The 24,661-nt window shown below is 39.2% G+C and overlaps 1 protein-coding gene across 1 annotated transcript; it reads left to right on the top strand.

The window, feature by feature from the left end:
* Positions 1–512: 512 nt before the first annotated feature.
* On the top strand, positions 513–24,341 carry gak (cyclin G associated kinase). Its single transcript, XM_079482417.1, has 28 exons — positions 513–880; positions 3,910–3,971; positions 4,890–4,949; positions 5,060–5,174; positions 5,639–5,781; positions 6,034–6,159; positions 10,687–10,776; positions 10,865–11,000; positions 11,118–11,230; positions 12,026–12,101; positions 12,933–13,053; positions 15,383–15,432; positions 15,538–15,686; positions 15,929–16,051; positions 16,197–16,330; positions 17,729–17,923; positions 18,011–18,128; positions 18,220–18,299; positions 18,388–18,581; positions 19,513–19,677; positions 19,822–20,229; positions 20,495–20,629; positions 20,819–20,959; positions 21,213–21,299; positions 21,411–21,671; positions 22,190–22,338; positions 22,475–22,651; positions 22,794–24,341. Exons 1-28 carry the CDS (start codon positions 736–738, stop codon positions 22,893–22,895), a joined length of 3,855 nt encoding a protein of 1,284 aa, XP_079338543.1. The 5' UTR covers positions 513–735; the 3' UTR covers positions 22,896–24,341.
* Positions 24,342–24,661: the final 320 nt, after the last annotated feature.

The raw sequence follows: 24,661 nt of genomic DNA, 5'->3' as shown, positions 1-24,661 counted from the left end.
TTGTCTGTAGCAAATTCATTGTAGGTTAATCTGCCGTTACTAATGTGTGCCAAAATAAGTTACTCATTTTTAAATTGTGTCAATCACAAACTACCTTTGCAGATTCCTGTTACCTAAAGTAAAAGGGAAGCCTATAAGGTATACTGTATATAGGCTACATATAATTATGATCAATTATTTGGGAGACACAGATGCATAATATAAAGAAAAGTAATGTCCCTCAAAAACAATGTTTCATACAATCATGTTCGTGTCATTCCAGCCTCCTTTTTTAAATTGAACTATAGTACATAGAGTAAAAATAAATCGAAGTACAGTGCCAGAACCCAAAACAAAAGTTTGACTGTATTAACATTTATGAATATCATTTTAATTTAATAACAATACAGTATTCTTTCGTTTTATTGAGGGAAAGAATAATGAATTAGCAATTATGAATTAGTTAAATATATTCCTCACATAAGATCAACCATAGACACGAACGACTAAACTTTAACGTCATATAAGTCGACAGGTCTGCGCGGCGCCGCGTGAAGTGACGTCCCCGGCCCACGTCAGCACCTTGCGGAAGTACCGGGGAGAACAGGTCGATAGGAATCAACACTTGCGATGTTTTCATACTCGAATACAGAGTTTATTATAAACTAACGCGTTATTGTCTAGTTATTTACCGGTTTGGTTCATCTTGTGAGGCATCCGGTTCCGATCACCAGCGCGATAGAAAGAAGGGACAAAATGTCCCTCTTCCAGTCAGCTCTCGATTTCCTGGCCGGGCCCGGCGGATCCGGCGCCGCCGCCAGCCGGGACCATAACGACTTTGTCGGGCAGGTGGTCGAGCTCGGAGAGCTGAAGCTCCGGATCAAACGAGTCATCGCGGAAGGTAAAGATTCAGTCAGCGTAACTTAGCATCAGGCTACCCGTGCTAACCTGTGTTTTATTCGCGTGTCTTGAATCGATAAACAACAGTTTGAGTGAATAGCCGCCGTGAATTATTACTATTATTCACACATAAACACTGACTTTGTGTGAAATTGTGTTCCGATAAAACGATTGTACATGTTATCAAACTGTGAAACTAAGGTTAGCTCGCTAAGTTCTTAGCAAGTCCATTGAGTCTGATACACCTGTCCTCGTATTTCACATCATGTGGATGTGTCTGTCTGTATTATGGAATTGTTAAAAGGTAATATTATACATATTTGTATTTGACGTGTTCGTTTATGTGGTACAATAATGGTGGCAGTGCCATACGAAGTTTCTTTGATGTTAATACCATGATTAGTGTTTTCTCATACCACAGTATTTGCATGACACATCAGAGAGTGTTACGGTATGCGTATGTATGTATGATAATGTTTGACAGCCGTGATCTCTTCACGTATTATTTACGTCATTTTTGTGTTTAATTTGAGTAATGCATCATCTAACCCCAGGCAGCCATTTACTGTGCATTTCGATCATATCTGTGGGCCTGAATGAGAAAGGAATTGCATTCTGGGTAAACAGGAATGGTTTACCTTGGAGCATCGAGGCCTGGGCTGCTTACAAAATGCATGCTTTTTCAACCTTGTTGTCAGATTTCGTTGGTTATTTATTGTCCAACTTTTCCTGTCTGTGACGAAGTATTGTTTACATTATACAGGTGCACATGTGCGTTGTATCATGAGTCCGAATCAAGACATTTCGTGTGAATGGCACTGGAGGCTTCTAGCTGCATTGCTGTGTTCAGAAAAAGGCTTTCGTTTGAAAAGAAGAACTGATATCGTATGAATATTATAGTTTGACTTGTGTTTACCGGACCTCTCTTGTTCTTTCCCTTACAAATGTCGGACGTTGTAAATTTGTGGTGCGTGTGAATGGCGGCACACTGTAATGTGAAACTCTAAAGGTCCTTTTGATTCGTGCATACTGACTCAGGTCTCCGCTGGTATTCATTTACACCGTCGCCATGGTTACAGCCACTTGAGGACAGTTTTTTGTCCATAAATACCTGACATTGTCATTTGTGTTCCACTCATCACATGCACAACTGCGTTTTCCATATAACATTTATTTTTTTATGAGCGTGAAAATGGTTTTAGGAGGTTCAAACTATAACACGAATTTACGAAATGTACTATTTGTTCAGATTATATCAATTCAATTTAATCTTTTTTGCAGTTATGGCTGTTAAATGATTAAAGGAGTCATGTGACACGGCTAGAACAAATATTATCTTTTGTTTTAGATGTAATGCAATGTGAATACACGATTTAAGGTTGAAAAACTTTGTATTTTCCACATACCGTGCATGTTTGTATCGCGTCTTTAATTTTTTACAAACCTCATCGCTCTGAAAAGCGAGGTGTGCTATGATGGCCAGTTAACCAGATTGGTCGAATGCTGCAAGCGTAAGACTATAAGTAACTAATAAGTAACGCCTATTACCATATTCGGAACATACTCTTACCATTGTTACCATACTTATTGTACTGACAGGTACGCCCACCTTACGTGCGTATACATTTTGGTTGTCTAATAGAGTGTTCACACCAAACGCGGTAAATCGTGCTATTCGCGTGTAGTTGGACGCTTGAACATTTTGATTTTACTCGCGCGTGAAATTCGCTTCATTACAGACGCGAATTCGCGTCATGGGAGGGGCTTCTGCGGCTCGCTCACGGCCTTACTAGAGCAAGCTCCTGATTGGTTAACGCAGTGCGAATTTCTGACAAAGTTCAGATTTTTCAACTCGCGTCGCCATTCGCACGAATCACACCGCAAGTAGATCATCGTGTCTTTGCGTTGACTTAACATGTTAATCACTTGTGCTTTACGCTTCATTCGCATTTGGAGTGAACACACTATTAGTCAAACCAAACCAAGAACTGACGTAAATTTGTGGGGGTGTGGTTACATGAGGCGTTTGAGGCAGGTCTGGGTGAGCATTCGCTGTTAGATAACATACCAAAGATACAGAAAAACTCGTATTTGCGCCATTGTATGGCATATCGCTTATTGCTCCCTGAATTGGATAAAAGCGTCTGCTAAATGACTAAATGTAAATGCATGCCCCTTTAATTGCGATCAGTCACATCCAGAATAAAAGTTCGCGTTTACATAGTATATGTCTGTGTACTGTGCATATTTATTTTGTATTTATAAACACATGCACATAAATACATCATACAAAAAATTCTATGTATATATTTATATGTAATTTAAATTCTATATAAACATTTATGTATTTATTTAAGCATTAAAAAACTAAGTTATATTTTCTTAAATGTATACATGTGTGTGTTTATAAATACAACATTAATATTCACAGTACACAGACATATGTTATGTAAACACAAACTATCAATCCGGACCTGAAAAGCATCTGTTAAACATTTTGATAATCCAACAGGGTTTTGCCAACAGAGTGTGAATCGGCCTTCAGAGTTAGAAGTAACAATATGCTTTGCAATCATTTTCTTTCTGGCTCTTGATGACGTGTTAAACTGTTGCCTAGCCCTGTCTGAGTGACAGATCGTAACACAAACTGAATCTCAATGAAATCAATAATTCATTGATGCGGTATCACATCATGGCCGCAGTCCGTTTGTTTAATAATCACTGCTGTCGGCAGCACATTCTTTCTGCGTGTGTGTTACTAATGAAATCTAGAAGCTTGACTCATTCACACTGTTTACAGAGGTTTGCAAAAAGTGTCAGATAATGACTCCTCGCCTACCAATTGTGTGCTGCTCCAAAAGAGGTAATAGACCAGAATATTTGTCCCGAAAGAAATATGTGCCTACGCATCAGGTCCTGTTTGTTGATCCACACTCGGATCCAGGGAATGTGTTTTGTTTTTGCAGTTGATATGTCTGATGCAAGGAGCATGGGCTGTGATTGTAAAATAATCTCCTGCTTTCTCCACAGGTGGCTTTGCGTTCGTGTATGAAGCTCAGGATTTGGGCAGCAGTAAGGAATATGCTCTGAAGGTACGATGATGATAGAAATCACATCCGCCGAAAGCGGTGTCAATGGTACATTTGTAATATATGTGCTTATAAATTCATTTACACTGAAATTAGGGATGCGCACGGTTGTTCGAATATCCCATCACTTTCAATTATGGAAAATTAAAAATGCTATTCGATGGTTCGCATTTTTCATAGCGAAAAAAAAACTGCATCACCACAGGGTTAGTGTTGTCTTCATCTGTAATTACTTTATAATATACAGAAAATATGTAAAAATCATTTTATTCGTATTCTTTGGCCAGTCAGATCGCAAACTAGCTTAAAGAGGAAGTTTACCCAAAATTCTACTTTTTTTTACTCACCCACATGACGTTAAACATGTTTAGAGAACTTCCGGCATCTTCGGAGCACAAATGAAGATATTTAGGTGACATTTCCAGGCTTCCTCACAGTTTTTGTCAAGGTCCAGAAAAGTACTAAAGACATTGTTTTGTCCAGCGACAAGAATGCTTTATGTGCAAAAAAACAAAACAAAATACAGACTTTAATCGATATATTCTCAGTGTATGGCCCGCGTTCACGAGACCACTTCATCTTCTTGGACGAGAGCACTTGTGGTTGTGTCGCATCTTCTTCCCTCTCTCAAAGTTCGTCTTCTGTATATTCTGGTTCGAATAAGTACGGTTGGGCAAAAAAGTCTTCCTCAAGATCGAAATCATCAGATAATATACGGCGTGCTTCTGCATGTAAACACAGTTGCGCTTTCGCATTGTGAGTCAGAGCGCCGTCGTCTAATAAGGACAAGCCGTTCTAATAATAGGCATATTACATGTTTAATAAGTTCAAATGTTCGAATATGAAGTATTATTAAAAATAAATGCACATCCCTAATTGAATGTCACATCCACAGGTGAATCATGAATTTCTGTTTTACAGAGACTTCTCTCCCATGAGGAGGAAAAAAGCAAAGCTATCATCCAGGAAGTCTGCTTTATGGTAATAATTGAATTTGAACAAATTCAACGTCGGAGGCTGTGAATGCAGTATTACTAATGATACTAATGCTAAACTCTTTGTAAGCATGACTTATCTGTCCATGTGTGTAGAAAAAGCTGTCTGGGCATCCCAACACCGTGCAGTTCTGTTCTGCTGCGTCTATCAGCAAAGAAGAGTCTGATACAGGCCAGGCTGAGTTTCTAATTCTGACTGAACTCTGTAGAGGTAAAACTCACACAAACACACCGTTACAGGGTGTCAGTTCACCCAAAACTGAAACCCTCTCACCCTTGTGTTGCTCCAAATCTGTATACATTACTTTGTTTTGATGAACACAAGAACTGTTTGGTTACAAGCATTCTTCCAAATATCTTTCTCTGGGTTCCTCAGAACCAAAACATGTTTGGGTCAACTGTTCCTTTAAATAATGGTATAAACGTCATTGGGGAAGCAAAAAAATACTACTTTGTTTCCTGATTTGGGAACATTTGGATAAGCGACTTTTACTGGTTTCTCTTAGGTATGCATCTGAACTCTTTTCCTAGGTCAAAGGCAAAGAACGTTTAATGAAATAAAACGGAAACTCTTCACTGACTAAACACATTTTTCTCAGTCTCTCCGTGTCTGAAATTGTGCGTCTGTGGTCAGTTTCCTCTGTAACGGTGACCTCCGCCCTCTGTTTCCTGCAGGCCAGCTGGTTGATTTTGTGAAGAGGGTGGAGCAGAAAGGACCCATGTCATGTGACACGGTTTTGAAGGTTTTCTACCAGTCATGTCGTGCCGTGCAGCACATGCACAAACAGTCTCCACCAATCATACACCGGGACCTAAAGGTGAGGCCCCTCCCCTTCTGGCTTTTAAAGTCTCTCATACTTTATTCACTGTCATGCCATACGAGATTGCTTTAAATTTGTATGTTTTTAACGAAACACACAAACAATGAATGTTATATATTTATATATAAAATTTAATTTTATAAGGTCAGGTACATGCAATGTGCGCAGATGGCTTTTTAATGTCTGCAACAAAAATACCAGATCACATGAGTGAATGTCTAAATGCTATTGTAATTTACTGTTTTATAGATTGAGAATTTGCTGATCAGTCATCAGGGAACCATAAAGTTATGTGACTTCGGTAGCTCAACAACTGTGGCACATTACCCGGACTACAGCTGGTCTGCCCACAAGAGATCCATGGTGGAGGATGAGGTAAGAAACATGAGAATTAGCCGCCGTACCTTCAAATACGATTATCTGCTTCCTATGAAACGTGTTAGTATGCATCTCAATACCCGATTTACATTGCTGTGACATCATTGCTGCATGGTCTATGGAAGTATTTTAGTGACAAATCTTTGAAGCAAAAAAGCATGTTGAATTACCACTAATAAAAAAAGTGCATGGTTAGAGTCTGCAATTCTATATGGTTGTGCAGTTAAGCTGTGAAGAAGACAAATTGAAACATTTCACACACAGTTTCACTGTTAAAAACTCAAAATTCACTTTCTAAATCACCATATTTCGTATTATACTTCTGTATTAGGCTATAGTTTATTTTTCAGTGTAGCTCACCCAATGCTAATATAACATATCAAAATGAAATTTTACGTTTTAGTATAATCATTTTCATCTATATTGTCATATAAGTTAACATATTGTTAAATGCATTTTAAATGACAGAAGTCTATATACACTGAAACCAATCTCATGCAAGGATTTGCTTGGATGGAGAAAACACATAATATTACGTTTAGTGTCTAAAATATATGTGTACATTTCAGTTGAATGATCAAGTTTACCCCCTAACAACTTATGCTGACTGAATGAGAAGCATGAATATATGCAACATGTATGGTGGCATGGTGGAACAGAAACGTTATAAGCTTGCAAGATTTTCTAAGTGCCTGTACTACTGTATCCCTTTGGCGTCCACGGACCACAGCATCTCGGCCAGTGTAACGTGCCAAAATGTTTAATCTTCAGAACAGATGACTAAAATCAGTATAGCCTACACCTTTTTAATAATGCAAAGGCTGTACAGAAATGCGGAAGTTTGAATATGAACGCAAAAAGCATAAGATGGCACAATAAGTTTAGGATGTACCGCCGTAGTTCTCACATAGAGACATAGCTAATACCAGAACTAACATCGAAGCAAAAACAATGGCGCGAGTAAGGTAGGTGTCCTTTATTGTTACAGTATTTCAGTTTGTTTTTGTATTCATTCGTTCATATAGCCTGATAGGCTATAATTGCTTTTCTCTGGTTGGCGTTCTTACCTCAGAGATTTCAGATAAAAAGTTGGCATAATTATTTCCATTGATATTTCTCTTTTAAGTGGTGTAGTTATTCGTTTGTACTCTGTTTGTGTTACATTTATATCCTACATTTACAAAATATTTTACATTAATGTCATATGTTATGTATATTTTAGATTATTTTACGTTATGATGAAAAATAGTTCATGGTTTGTTCTTACATCTGTTTGCACCACTATTTCGGTTACTACTATTGTCTGTTTAAAATGTATATTGATTGCTATTTAGTTTTATACCAAAATAAAAAAAATATAATTTGAATTTTTGTGTTAAATTGATTCTGATGGTGTAAAATACTGTTATATACAGATACTTTACTGTTAAATATAACATTTTCTCATCACAGAAACTCAAACCCTTCTTTGATGACTTAAGATGGTGCTTATCAATAGCACGGTTTTATGTTTGTATTTGGCAAGCTACAGAAATAACCCTTTCGTGAGCATTTGATACACAAATCGTGCACTTTACGTGTACAGACGTAGCTTGGATCTTCGTCCGACACACAAGGCAGCAGGTAGAGATCATGCATTGGTGAAATCGGTGCTTTTTTGCTTCTCCTAGGATTCCCGGATGTGAAACTTTGAATTTCAAGCCGAATTGGTACTACTGAATTTGCTAATTTTTAAATGAAAATAATATGTACTGAAAAAAATCTGTCGAAATATTAATGGTTGTATTTTAAAACAAGCTAAATCTTTCAATTTGAAATATTCACAGTTTAATTGTTCGACCATATTGAATTGCAGAACCTTGAAATGCAAGAACTGTTAATACAATGCAATTTTTTTTCAATTGGAGCTATTCAGCACGTCTTTTTGCTTCAAGCACATTTGTCACTATTTTACTTCCATATTGGTCGTTCATTTTGCTCTAATTTTGGATATGATTCATAGATTATGTGGAAATGATCACAGTGCGATACGGCCCCAGGGATGAACACTGCATACAGCAATGATTGTATTAAAACCTTCATCTGTTTCCCATAGAAGCATTAACTGATTTAATTGTTCTGCTGATGAAATTATTTGTTTTGTTTCTGGTCCTCGTAAATCGGTCATTGGTAGTAAATTGAAATCCATGCAATGTCCAAAACCTCCATTGATTTATGAATAAACATTTGTTTGTGCTTATTCAAAGGGTGTGTGTATGTGTAACCAGTTGTTGAAAAAATATGCTTTACCGTATTAAAGCTCACTGGGTCATTTTGTAATAAACTTAAGGCAGCGGCTATTTGCTTGGATTTTGTATTCAACATAATATTGTAAATAATAAAACCAATGAAAATGTCATGGACAAAATGTTGGGACCCCTAACCTAATATTATGTTTTCTGTAGCTCTCAATGAGACTTCTGCACCTGTTAACAGGTAGTTTTGCCCACTCTTCCTGAACAAACTGCTCCAGCTGTCTCAGGTTTGATGGGTGCCTTCTCAAGACTGTTTCAGCTCTTTCCATAGATGTTCGATGGGATTTAGATCAGGACTCATAGAAGGCCACTTCAAAATAGCCCAAGGTTTTGTTCTTATCCATTCTTGGAGGATTTTAGCTGTATGTTTTGGGTCATTATCCTGTTGGAGGACCCATGACCTGAGACACAGCTTTGACAATGGGCAGTACGTTTCGCTCCAGAATGCCTTGATGGACAGATTAAAGGCACCCTGTGCCCGATGCAGCAAGGAAGCCCCAAAACATAACCGAGCCTCCTCCATGTTTCACTGTAGGTGTGGTGAAAGCTTAATTTTTTTCGTCTGCGACATAGAGCTGATGTTACTTGCCGAAAAGCTTCAGTTTTGACTCATCTGTCCAATGGACATTCTCCCAGAAGGATTGTGCCTTGTCAATATGAATTTTAGCAAATTCCAGGGCTTTTACATGTTTTTCTTTCAAAAGTGGAGTCCTCCTGGTCTTCCATGTAGTCCACTTTTGCTCAAAAAGCGACGGATGGTCCGATCAGAAACTGACGTACCTTTACCTTGGAGTTTAGCTTGTATTTAAAATAACGTAATGTGAGGATGCAGTTGCTATACTGTACTTGTGGTACAGTCTGCACAGCTACTGATCCCCCGCGCGCTGCTGGCAGCACGAACCGCCATAAACACTAGTGCTTATGCACGAGGCGCTTCAGACGTGGGAGATGCGCGCGAAGGTTGAATCCTGTCTGTCTAGTGCGTAGTCGGCACCGTGGAATGGAAAATCATGTTGTCTATGAATGCAGGGTCATTGGCCATGCTTTGTGCAGTTATTAGCGTGTTCTGTACAGTAAAGAAAAACGGGTCACACCACAACAAAATGTGCACTCGCACAAATGCTCTCAAAAATATTTTGAGGTCACACGTATGAGACTAAAATGGTCGCAATTACGAGCCCAGCACTCCATCGTGCCAATTACGCAAGGAAATTGTGTTTTCACGAGATCCGACTTTACACGCGAGAATACAATTATGTAATTGACATCCAGACGAGATCTCGTCACACCTTAGTGATATGCTATTAAAATAGCTGTATTTTCTTTGGATTAAGTAGATATAGTAGTTAGATGCTATCACATTCAAATAGTGACAGATAACTTTACTGTTTGCTCCTCAGTATTGTTGTGCATTATGCAATAATAACTAGGTGTAAATCATTATATTTATAAAAAATGATAAAATTATGGCAACTTCTTGAGTTAAAGCCCTACACCTACCCCTAACCTTTCCCTAAAGTGCATCCTTTTGGCTTTTCCTTTGTGGTTATCATGGATCTACGCAAATAAATGTTAACCCTTTACAGCTTCAAATGATATCATACGTGTCTGTATGATGACCAGATGATACAGATTTTAATGTTTCGGCTGTTAACGTGATTGTGTCACAAGAGCATACACAAATAAACGCACACACACAGTTCTAGCTAACATGACCGATAGATCAGGATCGCTGCTTCAATACACAGAGAGGGAGGTGATAAGAACAGAAAGAAATTCAATATTTACATTTTATTATATCGATTTGATACCATTTTAATGATTAAATGCTTGCGAATTGTCATTTCAGGTTCATGGGATTACAAACTCGCAATGTGAATTTACATTTGTCCGGATGAATGACTTTAATCGCCAAGGAGCTATGCAGATTTATTTTTACAGACGTCCTGATAAGAAACAATTACCATCCAAATAGGGCTATAGTTTATTTTAATATCTTTAAATGTACTATGAATAGAAACAATAGATACAAACTTTTTCCAGTCCAGTTTCATTTGAGACTAATTGCAATAGTACCATGTATTCTTATAATAATAATGATTTTTTTTCATAAATTTTATATTACTACAGTAACAATTGCCTAAACATATGGAAAGCTGCTTTGCCACAGTGCAAAATTGTAAAAAGTAATATCGAAAATAATCTTTCTCTCTATCTCTCTTTTTTACAGATTACTAGAAACACAACTCCAGTATATAGGACACCAGAGATGATCGATCTGTATTCCAACTACCCGATAAATGAGAAGCAAGACATATGGGTGACTAGATCATCAGTATTTTGTTAAAACTTCTGAAGCATGCCATGTGACACCATGCACTGACCGATATTCTCTTTGTGTTTGTCAGGCTCTGGGGTGTATCCTGTATCTGCTCTGTTTTAAACAGCATCCGTTTGAAGAAGGAGCCAAGCTCCAGATCGTCAACGGCAAATACAACATTCCTCAAAACGACACCACGTACACAGTCTTTCACCAACTCATCCGTAAGCGTCCTGACAAACCTTTACATAATCCCCAACATTACCCGGAATTCCTCCGGCTTGGAGCTCTTGTGTTTCTCAGTGACAGCAGTGTTACGATGCTTTGTGCGTTTGTTTCAGGATCGATGTTGAAAATCAACCCGGAGGAGCGGCTGACCATCAACGAGCTTGTTAACCAATTGCAGGAGATCGCTGCGGCGAGGAACGTCAACCCCAAATCACCCATTACCGAGGTACAGCCTGTCTGACTAAACATCGTTCTAATGCTTTCTTCCTTTTTAAAGTCAAAGACCAAATACCGTTTTCATATCATATCGATCGACCGCTATTATTCTGTAAATAGCTTCCATTTGATCGGCCTTAAGAGACTTTTTTTTTAAACAAACCCCTCATTCTTCCACGCTCACACTCCCACGGAGACAAGCGGAGTCTCACATACTGATCACGACTCTCTGAAGGGCCATTTAGAGACAGGGCGCACTCTTCCTTTACGTTCCTACCGCCATTTTTTTCCCTCCCGTCACGACCTCCCACAGACAAACCAACGTCTCATCTCTCTCTCTTTCTTTCTCTCTGACCTAATGATCTCGCTACACGAGGACAGAAAGGACTGATAAACAAGCAAGACTAGTCTATCTAAAGAGAGAGACTTTCCTACTTTGATTTGGATGATCACCTTAAGACGGTCTAAATAGAAGGGTAAGCAATTCGTTGAGGGTTTTCGTGCATGGCTGTAGTTGTCTTGTTACGTGGCTGTACACATGCTGGAGAGGATAACTCGAGCCTTCATGTGATCCGGGTTAAGACAGCGTTTCTCTCTGGATTAAAGCGATTACCCAGCAGCATTGATGTTTCTCTATCATTGACTGTAGTGGATAGACACACGGCGCTCACATCCATGTGTAGACAGCACTCTTCTGCTTTGGTCTTGCTTCTAATGTTGTTTCGGGAGCACGCTGGTCCCCATGAGTCTGTTAAGTCCATACTACTGTCTGAGGTCTGGATATGATGGATATGAATCCTTACAGCTCCTGGAGCAGAACGGAGGATTCGGGAACAACAGCGCGCAGAGTCCCTCGCAGATCAACAACATACACAATGCTGGTGAGTACAGCTCTGCGTTCAAACACATTTTACTGAGATTTGTTTGCCGGATAAAATTAGAATGAAATGTTTATAGTCGTATAAAAATGGCTTTGAAGGCTGTGTGGTGTAAATTGAGATTCAGACTGTAAGAGGTGCTTTACTTTTTTATTAAAGGGATATTTCACACAAAAAGGAAAATGATTTCATCATTTATTCGCCTTCGAGTTCGATCTGTACTACCATTGCATTTTTTTCTTTCTGCTAAGGATGTCCAAATATCTTTCTGTGTGATCATCAGAACAAAGAAATGTATAGAGATTTGGAACAACTTGAGGATAAGTAAATGATGAAAGAATAAAACATTTAGGGTATCCCTTTAAACACGTACCTTGAAATAGTTCATAAAAAAACATCAAATCATTTTGGAAATTCAGGCATTTATTCGGACACCGGTATAAATCAAGTGTGTTATGGAAATCTTACTAGAAAACCAAATGAATACACATACAGATATGCCTATGTGATTTCTTTTTTTGTAATGTAACCATCAACCTGCTGTCATGATACTATAATACCATCCGCAAACAACACACCCCACCCCCATATTTACCCCAGGATGATGGCTTTCTCTCTCTGTGTGGTAAGAGGATTGTTCCCTTGTCCACCATCTGCTGACTTTGCTCTGTTTTACTTACTGAATACACCTCAAGCCTGCTACCGTTCAGTTCGTCTGAATTACAATCTCAATGGGAGTCTTTGACAAACAAGTCTCATGTTAATATAATGTATGAATCAAAAATATTCTCCTGTGGAAGCACTTATAATAAACATCGTCCTGTGTGCGTTTAGGTGTGTATGATGGAGATCAAGGAATGGGCGGAGGATTTCTGGATATTCTAAAAGGTGGAACAGAAAGATTCCTCACAAACATCAAAGACACGTCATCTAAAGTAATCCAGTCTGTGGCCAGGTGAGAGAAACGCAGAAGAATGTCGATTCAAAGTTTTCCGTTAATAATAAGAGCAGCCGCTTGCTGAAATGTGTTCTGGCTTGTCTTGGTTTCGTTATGTCATGTTTTGTTCATTGACAGATTGTTTGAGGGGTTACAGCGGTATGATGTTAATGTACTGCTTGTTTATCACTTGATCCAGCTGACAAAACAAAAACCTGATAGCCTTCGGCCACCGCTTCGTGTGAAATCAAAGCATGCTCATTCCGGATAATTTCCCTAACCGAGAACCGACACTCGTTTTCTGAACATAAACTGTTAACCCATAAGATTTTAATAATAAATTGAAATGAAATAAAAATACATGCTGCATGCTTGCGATATCTTCGAAATGAGACACAGCTACAGTTGTCGAGTTTTATTTTAACATGCAGCATAACCAACGTGCATTACAACAGCACTTGCATTCATATTTTCACAAACCTGCGGCTCTTTGGACAATGGAGGAAAACTAAAAAGATATAAATCCAAAGCATTAAATATAGAAAATATAATTAAATAATTAAATAATTATAAATAATTAACAAATTATGACAAAACGCAGAAGAACCAGCAACGTTTATTTCTGTCATGAAGTTTTTACATCAAACAGAAATAGCTGGCTTGGAGTTGTATTTAATAAAGTAAAATGTTAATGTGTTGTGGTGACAGTCGGGAGCCTGTTGACAATTTGTCCCGCGGCAGAAAACACCCTTTCAGATGGCACGGATGTCCCGGGAAAGCAGAGATAACTCCTCGGGAAGCGTGTTTCATTTGCTTTCCACCACCCAGGATTAAAATCCAAAAACGGCATAAATGTGACTCGGCTAAACATATATAAATCCGATCTGCTATACCCACCCAAAGTACAAACATAATTTTTTACTTATTCATATTTCACATTCAATTCAATTACATTTTATTTATATAGCTCCAAAGCAGCTTTACAGGGGAAAAGAAGAAAAACACAGTACATGAATAGTTTAACTTGTTATATAAACACCTAGTAAATAATATCTAATGTCAGTAGTCTCTCGGTGGTTGCATTCGTATTTTTACGTCACGTCTAAAAGAAGGCAGTGAAACCACGGGTCGCGCCGCTTTCTTCTCCTTTCCAAAGGGCACGGGCTGCCGATTCGAAGCATCCGTGAGATAAGTGTATGTTAAGGATAAATTGATAGCTTGCACCGAAATTCCCTGGTAGGAGCTCAGCTATTAGCTTTGCTGAGCGTCATTTCGCTCTGGTGTAGACACACCGGGAAGACCGAGAATGTCACAGCGCATTGTGACCCCGATTGTCCCGTGTCTACATTAAAACAACAAACTTGAGAAAGGCTGCCAGTGGCACTCCGTTTAGAGAAATAAACCCCCTGACAAATGTGGCTTCAACAATCAGATGAATTACACGTAAAGTGACTTGCGTGATCGGATTTTAATGTGTTCATCAGAGCAAAAACATTTATACAGATTTGGAACAACTCACTTTTGGGTGAAGTATCCCTTTAATAGTTAAATAAAAATGATGATCAGTCAGTTATTACAAAGTATTTCGATATTTGGATATATTTTGCAGCCATATCTGGCAACCCATAATACTTAAGGAGTGGTGACATATTTTCAAGTGCAACAAAACATGTTGATGAAAGATTAAATTTACAAGCATGTGTTCCCTCAAAATAATGTTTACTCGTGCATCATGCACTATATTACCATTGACGTTTGTTATCAATGTAAATATATCCGTTTTGATTTACCATTGACTGTTATTGTTGATGAGAAGATGAGTAATTGTAGTGACTGGACGGGTAATGACATTGTAAACTCATTTAGTGTTCTGTTTTGTGACACACGCTGCTGTACAAGATCTGACATTTCCCTCCACATGCCCTGCCATAATCTGTTTGCATTTTAGAATCATGTTTGATAATTCCCCTCACATCCCAACATATCTGTCGAGTTTATTCAGTTGGCCCATTTTCTGTTTTTGTTCATTTTGTTATTTGTTCATTCTCTTCCCGAATCACGTCTTTTGGTCTCAAATCTCCAACCCCCTCCAGCTCCAGGTAACTACAGGACAGAACCCGTGTATGTGTGTGTGTGCGCTTTCAGACAGGTTGTGTGAGCTTCCACCCTCATGGCTTTTTCATGCTTTGTGTCCATAGCCACAAATTCAACCTTGTATAGTAAAATTAGAATTAGATGTTATAGCTAAATAGCTTGCCTACTAAATCCATCTGTGCGATTGCTGTGTGTTAATCGAAATGTCTTTAAATGGTTAATTGTTTTATTAATAATCCTCAACTGATTTCAGTTATGCTAAAGGAGATCTCGACCTGTCCTACATCACCTCCAGAGTAGCAGGTATGAGTTCTTAACACGCATGTGGGACACAGATTTCAAATGCATTCTGAATTTTGTAATTTCACCTGAATTTGTTTTCCTGGTTGTGTGTGTTTGTGCCGGCAGTCATGTCTTTCCCAGCAGAAGGTGTAGAATCCGCCATCAAGAATAACATAGAGGACGTGCGTTTGTTCCTGGACTCCCGTCACGCTGGTCATTACGCCGTTTATAACCTATCCAAACGTTCCTATAGACCCGCTCGCTTTCACAACAGGGTAAGAGAGGATGTACTGCCAAATGCATAAACGTTTGATTAGAAACATGGAAAGGAAGCTGTTTGTGATAGATGTGCATTCTGTTCAAAATGTCAAAAACATTGGTTTGTCATGACTGTCCATAAAGATTACGCCTCAAGGCCCGGTCACGTCAGTAATAACTAGGAGGTTTAAGTGTTATCAGAAATTCAAAATTGAAAGGCCCAGTGTGTGATTTTATATATGTGTGTATGTGTGTTTAGGTATTTGAGTGTGGTTGGCAGCCCAGACGTGCTCCTACTCTGAAGAACTTGTACAGTATATGTAAGAACATGCACCAGTGGCTCAAACAGGACCAGAGGAACATCTGCATCGTGCATTGCTTGGTAAGCACATAAACAGAGGGATAGTCAAATTAAAAAAATGTTAGTTGAAAGTTCATATAAACCGACACAAAATGGCTGTGTTAATCTTGTGATATCAACTTTTAAATTGCTTTTTTTAACTTTCCTGTCTGTTGTTTGGACGTAGGATGGACGGGCCGCCTCGGCTGTCGTGGTTTGTTCGTTCCTTTGCTTCTGTCGCTTGTTCTCCACGGCTGAGGCTACAGTTTATATGTTCAGCATGAAGCGATGCCCACCGGGTATCTCACCTTCACACAAACGGTAAAAACTTCCTGTCAGTGTTCCTCATTCACTTTCGATCTTAAACAAAGAAGCATCAGGTCCTTGACATCAACACGCACTTGAACCCACTAGAGCAGAAATAAACACGCGTGTGAAGAAAAACAGCAGGCCAGCTGCATTAGTATGAGCCGCAGCTGCTAATGTGCCGATGTCACTTCCTACCACAGCTGTAACCTCACCGGTCGTTCTGCTCACCTTGAGCTTCTGCTGAACTCGACAGGCTGCTGTGAATCTTATGATTCTAAGCAAGTGTGAACTGGAGTGGTTTCTGGAGCTGATAATACGACTCTGACAGCCAGCGGGGAGAGGAAGTGACCCGCCCGAAAGAGACGTTTCTGTAGATCTGGGCTGTTCATAAGAAGTACAGAGAAGAAAATCGTTTTTTACATTTGCAGGAGAACATATGGTTCAGGGTTGTTTCACAGGGCATTGCTAAAACCTTCTGGTTGCTAGGGTGTTGCTATGATGTAGGGCTCGTTACAGAAAAAGGAGTATGCGTCAAGTTCATATATTTGAATGATTCTTTATATCTATTATACAATATATTTTTGCAAACCAATGCCAGTGTAGGCCTACTAGATATAATGAATAACTATTTGAGTACCATTTTTGACTTAATTGGTCTACTTTCTAATTCATAAAAGTATACTTTTAAGTGTAACAGTAATAATAACTAGTTAATAACTGCTGTTTTATACTGCAACTTAGAGCCCTGCACGGGCCTTAAACCCAGGCCCGGCCCTGGCCCGAGACGCTCAGGCCCTAGCCTGGCTCTGCCCGTCAAGTAGGGCTGTGCAATTAATCGAAAAGTTAATGAATTTCTAATATATAAAAAGGAGGACAAGCCTAAAACAAGCCCAGCACGCTGGTGAGCAATGACGTAAAAATTGTCCCAAAGCTTGGCCGGAGGGGCGTAAATAAGTCTGGTCCATTCTAGCCCGGGCTGAAATACAAGGCTCTACTGACACTACACTACAATGTAATATGGTTAAACTAGGTAAGCGAACGTGTTCTGCAGCACAAGTATTTTATTTATAAAAGTACACTTTGAAGTATATTTTCAGTAAATAACTTGTGTAGTAGTTTTTATTCTTACAAGTATACTCTTTAAAGTTGAAAAAGTTATCCCACTTTTGATATCTTCAGACATGTGAGGATGGAGCAAGCAGAGGTCTAAATGACATCATTTAATCTTTCATGAAAATGAGGTCATCCCTGAGATGAAAAAACACAATGTTGATTGTGCATTACTTGGTTATAAGTCTTTCATAGGATTAAAAGTTTGAACCTCAAATATTTAACCATTATTTTATGTTGCAGAACAGAATAACAGAATATATAATGTTTCATTTAGATTTTTTTCCTCTGTGCTCGCAGGTATATTGAATACATGTGTGATATGATGGCAGAAGAGCCCATAATCCCCCACAGCAAGCCAATCACCATCCGCTCTGTCGCCATGACGCCCGTACCGCTCTTTAATAAACAGCGCAACGGATGCCGGCCGTTTTGCGAGGTCTACGTCGGCGATGAGCGCGCCACGACCACATCGCAAGAGTATGACCAAATGAAGTACGTTTTTTCCACCCTGTGACGAAAACTGTTACATGTATAAATGTAATTTAAGCTGATCTTGCCTTTTGTACCCTATTTCTGCAGTGATTTTCGGATGGAAGACGGCCGAGCGGAGATTCCTCTGAACGTAACCGTGCAGGGAGATGTTCTTATAGTCATTTATCACGCCCGCGCTACGCTAGGAGGACGCTTGCAGGCCAAAGTAAGAGCAAACGTTCTATACTGTTGGTATGTTTTATTGTCAATTGCTGTTCACTCTAGTTATAGTGAATCATGTGTTGCGCTTTTTGCAGATGGCCTCTATGAAGATGTTTCAGATTCAGTTTCATACGGGGTTTGTGCCCAGAAACGCCTCCACCGTCAAATTTGCTAAGTCAGTATCACAGGCTCGCAGGATACTATCATTATTTGTCATATAATATTCTTTATTCAAAGTGTTTATATTAAAATGATGTGTGCAGGTACGATCTTGACGCGTGTGACATCCAGGAGAAGTATCCCGACCTCTTCCAGGTACATGTGAATGTTGAGGTGGAGCCTCGGGATCGCCCTAGCAACAAGACCCCGCCCTGGGAAGACTTTGCCACGAAAGGACTCAATCCAAAAATCCTTTTCTCCAGCAGAGATGAACAGCAGGAGATCCTGACCAAGTTTGGTGAGTTCTTGTCTTACAAGGAACATCTTTTTTATTGGTTTTATTTTCATTATTTGTTTTTATGATTTTCCGCATTGACTGTAAGGAAATGGGTTGAGGGCCTTTTATCTGTGGCACTCTTGAATGTTTGGTCAATAAAATATGATAAAATAAAGATTAAAATATAATAAAATGTAATACGATCGAATTTAAGATAAAGATAAAAATAATTATGAAAAAAATACAATAAAATAAGGTGAAATAAAAATCAAACATGAAATATAAAACAAACAAAAAATTTAGAAGAAAAAAATACAACAAAGTATAAGTAAGATATAAAATACAATATAAAATAAAAAATTCAAATATAAAAATATGATCAAATGTAAGATAAAGGAAGATAAAACATTTAAAAAAAATCAATATCTAAAAATAAGAGAAAAATAGGTACGGTGGCCGGAAAGTGCAAAACAAAACAACAAATCTGATAACACAATATCAAACTAAAAACAGAATAGCAAGTCATAAAACACAACAACAATTCGGGAAACAAAATGAAAAGTCAAAAATTACATCGACACGTCAGAAAAAATAAGATAAAGTAAAAATTATATAAAATAAAAATGTTAAATTAAATAAAATATAGAAATATGATGAAATATTGAAAAATGATAACATAGAATTTATTTTATTTTATCATATTTTATCTTATATTAAATGAAAAATGTAAAAAAAATCTGAAAGATAAAAATATAATTAAATGTAAGATAAAAAAATGATAAAATATAAATAAAGTAAAATGCATTTAAATATCTAAAATTAACTAAATATAAGATAAAATAGGATTTAAAACTATGATCAAATAAGATAAAAATATGGTAAAAAGTTCCATATAAAATAAACAGGACATAAAAATGTTAATTTTAAGTTCAATCTTTTTCTGTCTGTTCAGGTAAACCAGAGCTTCCCCGGCAGCCCGGTTCTACAGCCTGTTACGCCTCTGAACCCTCAAAACCAGAGTCTTCACCTGAGGATCCACAAACAGAATCGGACTCACCGTCCCCTCAAAGCATCGACACCAACGCCAACAACTTCTTCCAAACACTGGACTGGGAAGGTTAACAAAACTTTATAGCTAAATATATTTTTTAGGGGTCACATTTTCTCAAACACCCCAAACATAACTGATGGCAATAGTGTGCACTGGTCAAACCAACACGACTTTTATGCACAACGTTTAAAGTGTTCCGTGTCTTTTCAGATGGCGATAGGCAGTACGGCTGCTCTGACAGCCAATTGGATGACCAGGATGATTTGAGTGGCGGAGGCTCAGAGGAGGAGTCAGTGTCTTACTCGGCCCCTCCTGACGTGACTCTATCACGTGACACCAGCGAGCCACTTTTCGAGGCGGACTTCACCAGCACACCACCTGACCCTCAGCCTGACACAGAGGATCTGCTTGGCCTGAACTCTGACCCCTGCCTTCTGGCCGGTACAGCTCACCCTGCTGAGACAGGATTGAAAAGTTCAGCCAGTAACAGCAATCTCCTGAACGACCTGTTCGCCCCACAACCCGACACTACACCTTCTGCGGATACAGAAGATCTTATAGGCAGTTCAGGAGAAGATTTGTTCTTCACTAACACACACAGTCAACCAGCAACAAAGGGTAAGAGCGGTTTCAACCCCAGATCCCCACGCCGCTTTTTGGCAAAACATGTTTGAGCAACCCCAGGTTACATCTGCGGACCCATGCCGTTGTAAAAAACTGCATCTAATTGAAGAAAAATCAAATGTGAATATTGAAAATGATGTCATAAACGTATGCACAAGTAGTTCTTTTGGAATAAAAATTGAATGTCTTAAAATAGGATTTGTTTATATATATTATGTATTTTTATGTTTGTCTTATAATCATTTTGTTTTTTTCTCAGACTTCTTTGACCCATTTGGTGTGGGATCAGGATCTCCAGGGTCTGATCTGTTTGGTGATCTCCTGGGCTCAGAGAGCGGTAGCGGTGGGTTCAAAGCTCCGCCCCCTGGATCCAATTCAAGCCTCTTTAACCTCAGTGAGTTCTTCTGTTGTGTCTGTGGTTTAATAAATATTGTCCTATTGTGTTCAAAGTCAAGTTTGCTGTTCATTGATGACGTGGTAAAAATACTGTCGGAATTAATATCGTTAACAATATGCAGAAAACATCCGTGTCATTCATTGCATCCAATGTTTCCAACTAAATGTGAGATGTTTGAAATGACAGATAAGTTGGGGGGCGAGACACCCAAGATGACGTCATCAGCGAGTCAGCCTGATCTGTTGGGTGGGTGGGACAACTGGACAACAGGAGGAACCAGTACCACCAGTAACATGACCAATACTGCCAGCAAGCCTGCCACGAGTGGTAATTCATTAACCAATCACAGATATTTCTTTTGTTACATCACTTAGAAAGAAAGACTCGATTGATCTGATTTTCAAACTTCTTCAAACAATTCCAACAGATAATTTACTCGTCAGACCCCTTCATCTAATCACGTCACATTCCATTTGATGACAAATGATCAAGTGGCGTCTTTAAATGAATGCTGCTGGACATGTTCTAAAAACTAAATTTCAGTCTACACTTTTTCAATCCCATAATAATTTTTGTTTAGCCTCCGGAGTGTCGTCTTTCTCCAAGACCAAATCTCAAAGCTTTGACCCTTTCGCTGACCTCGCCAGCCTGGGTTCAACACTTCCCGGTGAGTTTTGATTTCCGTTGGCCCCTCACCCAGCTTTCTGTCATGTCAGTCGTCTAATATACATCCACCTGACCTTTTCCCTGTCAGTTAACAAGCTAGGTTTGTGTTTAGGCTCATCCAGCGCTGGATTGTCTGGCTCGGGTTTGAAAACGGCGCCCTCTGCTGGCGGCTCTAAGAACACAAGTCAACAGTGGCAACAGACCCCTCGGCCTTCCTCCTGCCCCAGCAAACCGTGGATGCCTCCGAACTCTGCTCCCAAACCACAAGCCCAACCCATCAGACCTGCCAGCCAACCAGTGAAACCCAACTACAACCCCACCTTCAGTGTGATTGGTGGACGAGAAGAGAGGGGAATCAGAGGGCTGGGATTTGGTAAGAATCTAGTGTGAATCTTTAGTGTATAGGGTTATGTTCTATAGAGGGTATGCGTTGACGTCTTTTTCCCACATGAACACGTCAGGACACGTTCCCTTGAGTGGCAAAACATGCAGCAAAATGGCTGCTTTCAATAGAAGAACCAAAGACACTGGGACTAAAACATACAAATATTTTCTGAAATGAACAGCAGTTGTATTCAACTGGTATCCCTACGACTTACAAAGGAACCAGGTGTCCTCGAACACTGATATGTTGCCCGGAATTGTGTTTCATGACATTGTAAGCAGCCAGTGTTTTGCCACTCAAGGGAATGTGATTTGGCATGTTCACGTGGTAAAGTGACGTCATCTGCATACCCTCTATTTAGTGTTTATTACTTATTTGCAAAGGCACACAGTAATATTACTGTTGTTTATTATTATGAGAGAAGTATTAAGTTTAAAATTCTCGAATCTCAGATATTTATGCTACAGGCGTTAACAAATCTAAATTGACCTTGTTCTTACATTTAGGTCCAAAGCCCAAGGTGAAAGTGGATGACTTTGAGGATCTTCTATCCACACAAGGTTTCGGCTCCAAACATGATAGGAGGGGACCCAGGACCATCGCCGAGATGAGGAAACAAGAGATGTCTAGAGACATGGACCCTCTCAAACTTCAGGTACGACAGCATCCCGGTCTCAAAGCTTATGTCAGGGCCGCTGACTATCACTAGATTTTAAGATCGCGTTGAATTTCTGAAGAAGCGCTGGGGAATGTCCTGTGACCCTGATGACGATGGGTTTTTTGTGTATTAGCTATTAGATTGGATTGAGGGAAAGGAGAGGAACATAAGAGCGTTGCTCTCCACGCTGCACACGGTTTTGTGGGAGGGAGAGACGCGCTGGAAACCAGTCAACATGGCTGATCTGGTCACACCTGACCAGGTGAAGAGAGTCTACAGGAAAGCTGTGCTTATTGTTCATCCGGACAAGGTATGTGATCAAAAACAACACAAAAATGTACAAAAGTTATTTTGTATTCATTTTATTGGCCTCTATGACAACATGTATGACTTGCCTTGAAGTTTACCCAGAGTTTTGGATAACAAACAACTGCTTTTCTCGCCTTTTGTAGGCTACAGGTAAACCGTACGAGCAGTACGCTAAAATGATCTTTATGGAGCTCAACGATGCCTGGTCAGAGTTTGAGAACCAAGGATCCAAAGCGCTTTTCTGAGCGTAATCCGTGAGGGTCTGTTAGATGCTGTGTGCCCCCTACAGTCAAGCTGAGGCACAGCTCTCTCTCTCTCTCTCTTTCTCTCTCTCTCTCTCTCTCTCTACATATACAGACACACTGCCACCGACTGCAGATTAGTGAGAGAGAAAGTTAAACCCATCAAGGGATGAAAACAGACCCGCTGTTTGTGGAACGGATGAATATCTTGACAAACTGTTACACAATGACGTGCTTTACCGGAGGACTGAAACCTGTAGCTTTGGATTTCTCTTCCTTTTTAAAGGAGCACCATGATATCACCTGTGGCATTTGTAGATAAATAAAACCGCACACTTTTGAGACTACAGTGCACTTCAGAAGAGTTCGGAAACCGAAAACAAGGAACAAATTAATGTTGCCGATGAATTTTACGTCATGCTGTGCATCACTTTTCTTTCACAAATTTTTGAATCTGTGTGGTTTGTCGATTATGATGTAAATATTCACTCAGCTCTTTGTGTGTGTGTGTGTGTGTGAGTGCGTGCGCGTGTGTGTGTGTGTGCCCGTGCCTGTTTGAGGGTGGACACAGTGTTCTGTGAAGTCTTGACTTCTGCACTCCAGGATATGAAGTTTCTGTTTTTCATCACTTTCTTTGTCTTATCATGTTTCTCACAAGTGTTAATTCTACTCGCCATGCGTTTGTGTATTTGTGACTCGAGGGCTCATATTCTACAGTCCAAAGATGATTTTCAGCGGACGGAAAACTTAACGCCTCATTTGTTGCAACACTCAACGTATCATGTGACATCACACAATTCGGGAATTCATCACGTGTCTGTGAGCTTTGCGTGTTTTATTTTTATATCAAGGACCAATCAGAAATGTCTTTATTTATTGTTTTGACAGGTATGCAAGTACATGGTGACTAATTCAAAGGACTGAGATGGCAAATGTAATGTATGCAACGTAACAGACGTTTGCGTTTTGCGAAACTAAAATCATTCCAAAGCATCTACTAACGTGAATGTGCTTTTAAAGATTATTGCTGGCAGAATGGAACGTATAAAATTTTTTCAGTTTGTTTTCTTACAACTGCTATCCTGTTGTTGGATGTTAAACAAGCAAACACAATTTTTAATTTCATGTTTCTGAAATGTCGCAGCTTTGCATCATTCCCTCAGGACATCAGGCCAACTTCAGATTCATTCAAATATACTTTAAACCCTTCCCTAACATGCATCTGATCTTAGTGTACTTTTTAGCAGCCTAAAGCAATACATTTTGTTATGAAAAATCAAAGACTTCAGAAGAAATGCTGATTTGGGGTTCTCTAACAGGACAGGTGTGTCTGGATCCTGCTGTATATCTTTGATCATTGTATATATGTTGCACCTGATGCGTACAGGAAAGGAGATGACACAGTTTGGCTTGAAGTCTGCTGGATAAAATCTTCACCTTTATTACTGGTTTTTGAGTCATCCGTCATGGAGTGCAAAGCAGAATGTTTGTAAGGTTTATTTACATCCTACACAATGAGGTTCAAGGGAGTTGTCAATAGTGCAAGTTCTCAAAGTGGGGTTTGGGGATCCCGCTCGGGTTGTGAAATGATAAATAATATAAATAAAACAGAAATATTTACAATGATGTGACATGAACTACAACAGTGCTAAACGAATCATTTCGGGCAGGATGGAGAAATATCTCAAATTTTTGGGTGATCTGTTTCTTTAAAGCAAGCTGAAACTGGGCATCTAAATAAATGGGTTTATTGGAACCGTATTGCTAAA

This window comes from Barbatula barbatula (assembly GCF_947034865.1).
Source record: "Barbatula barbatula genome assembly, chromosome: 2".
Lineage (NCBI taxonomy): Eukaryota > Metazoa > Chordata > Actinopteri > Cypriniformes > Nemacheilidae > Barbatula > Barbatula barbatula.
This window is presented reverse-complemented; position numbering and strand designations above follow the sequence as displayed.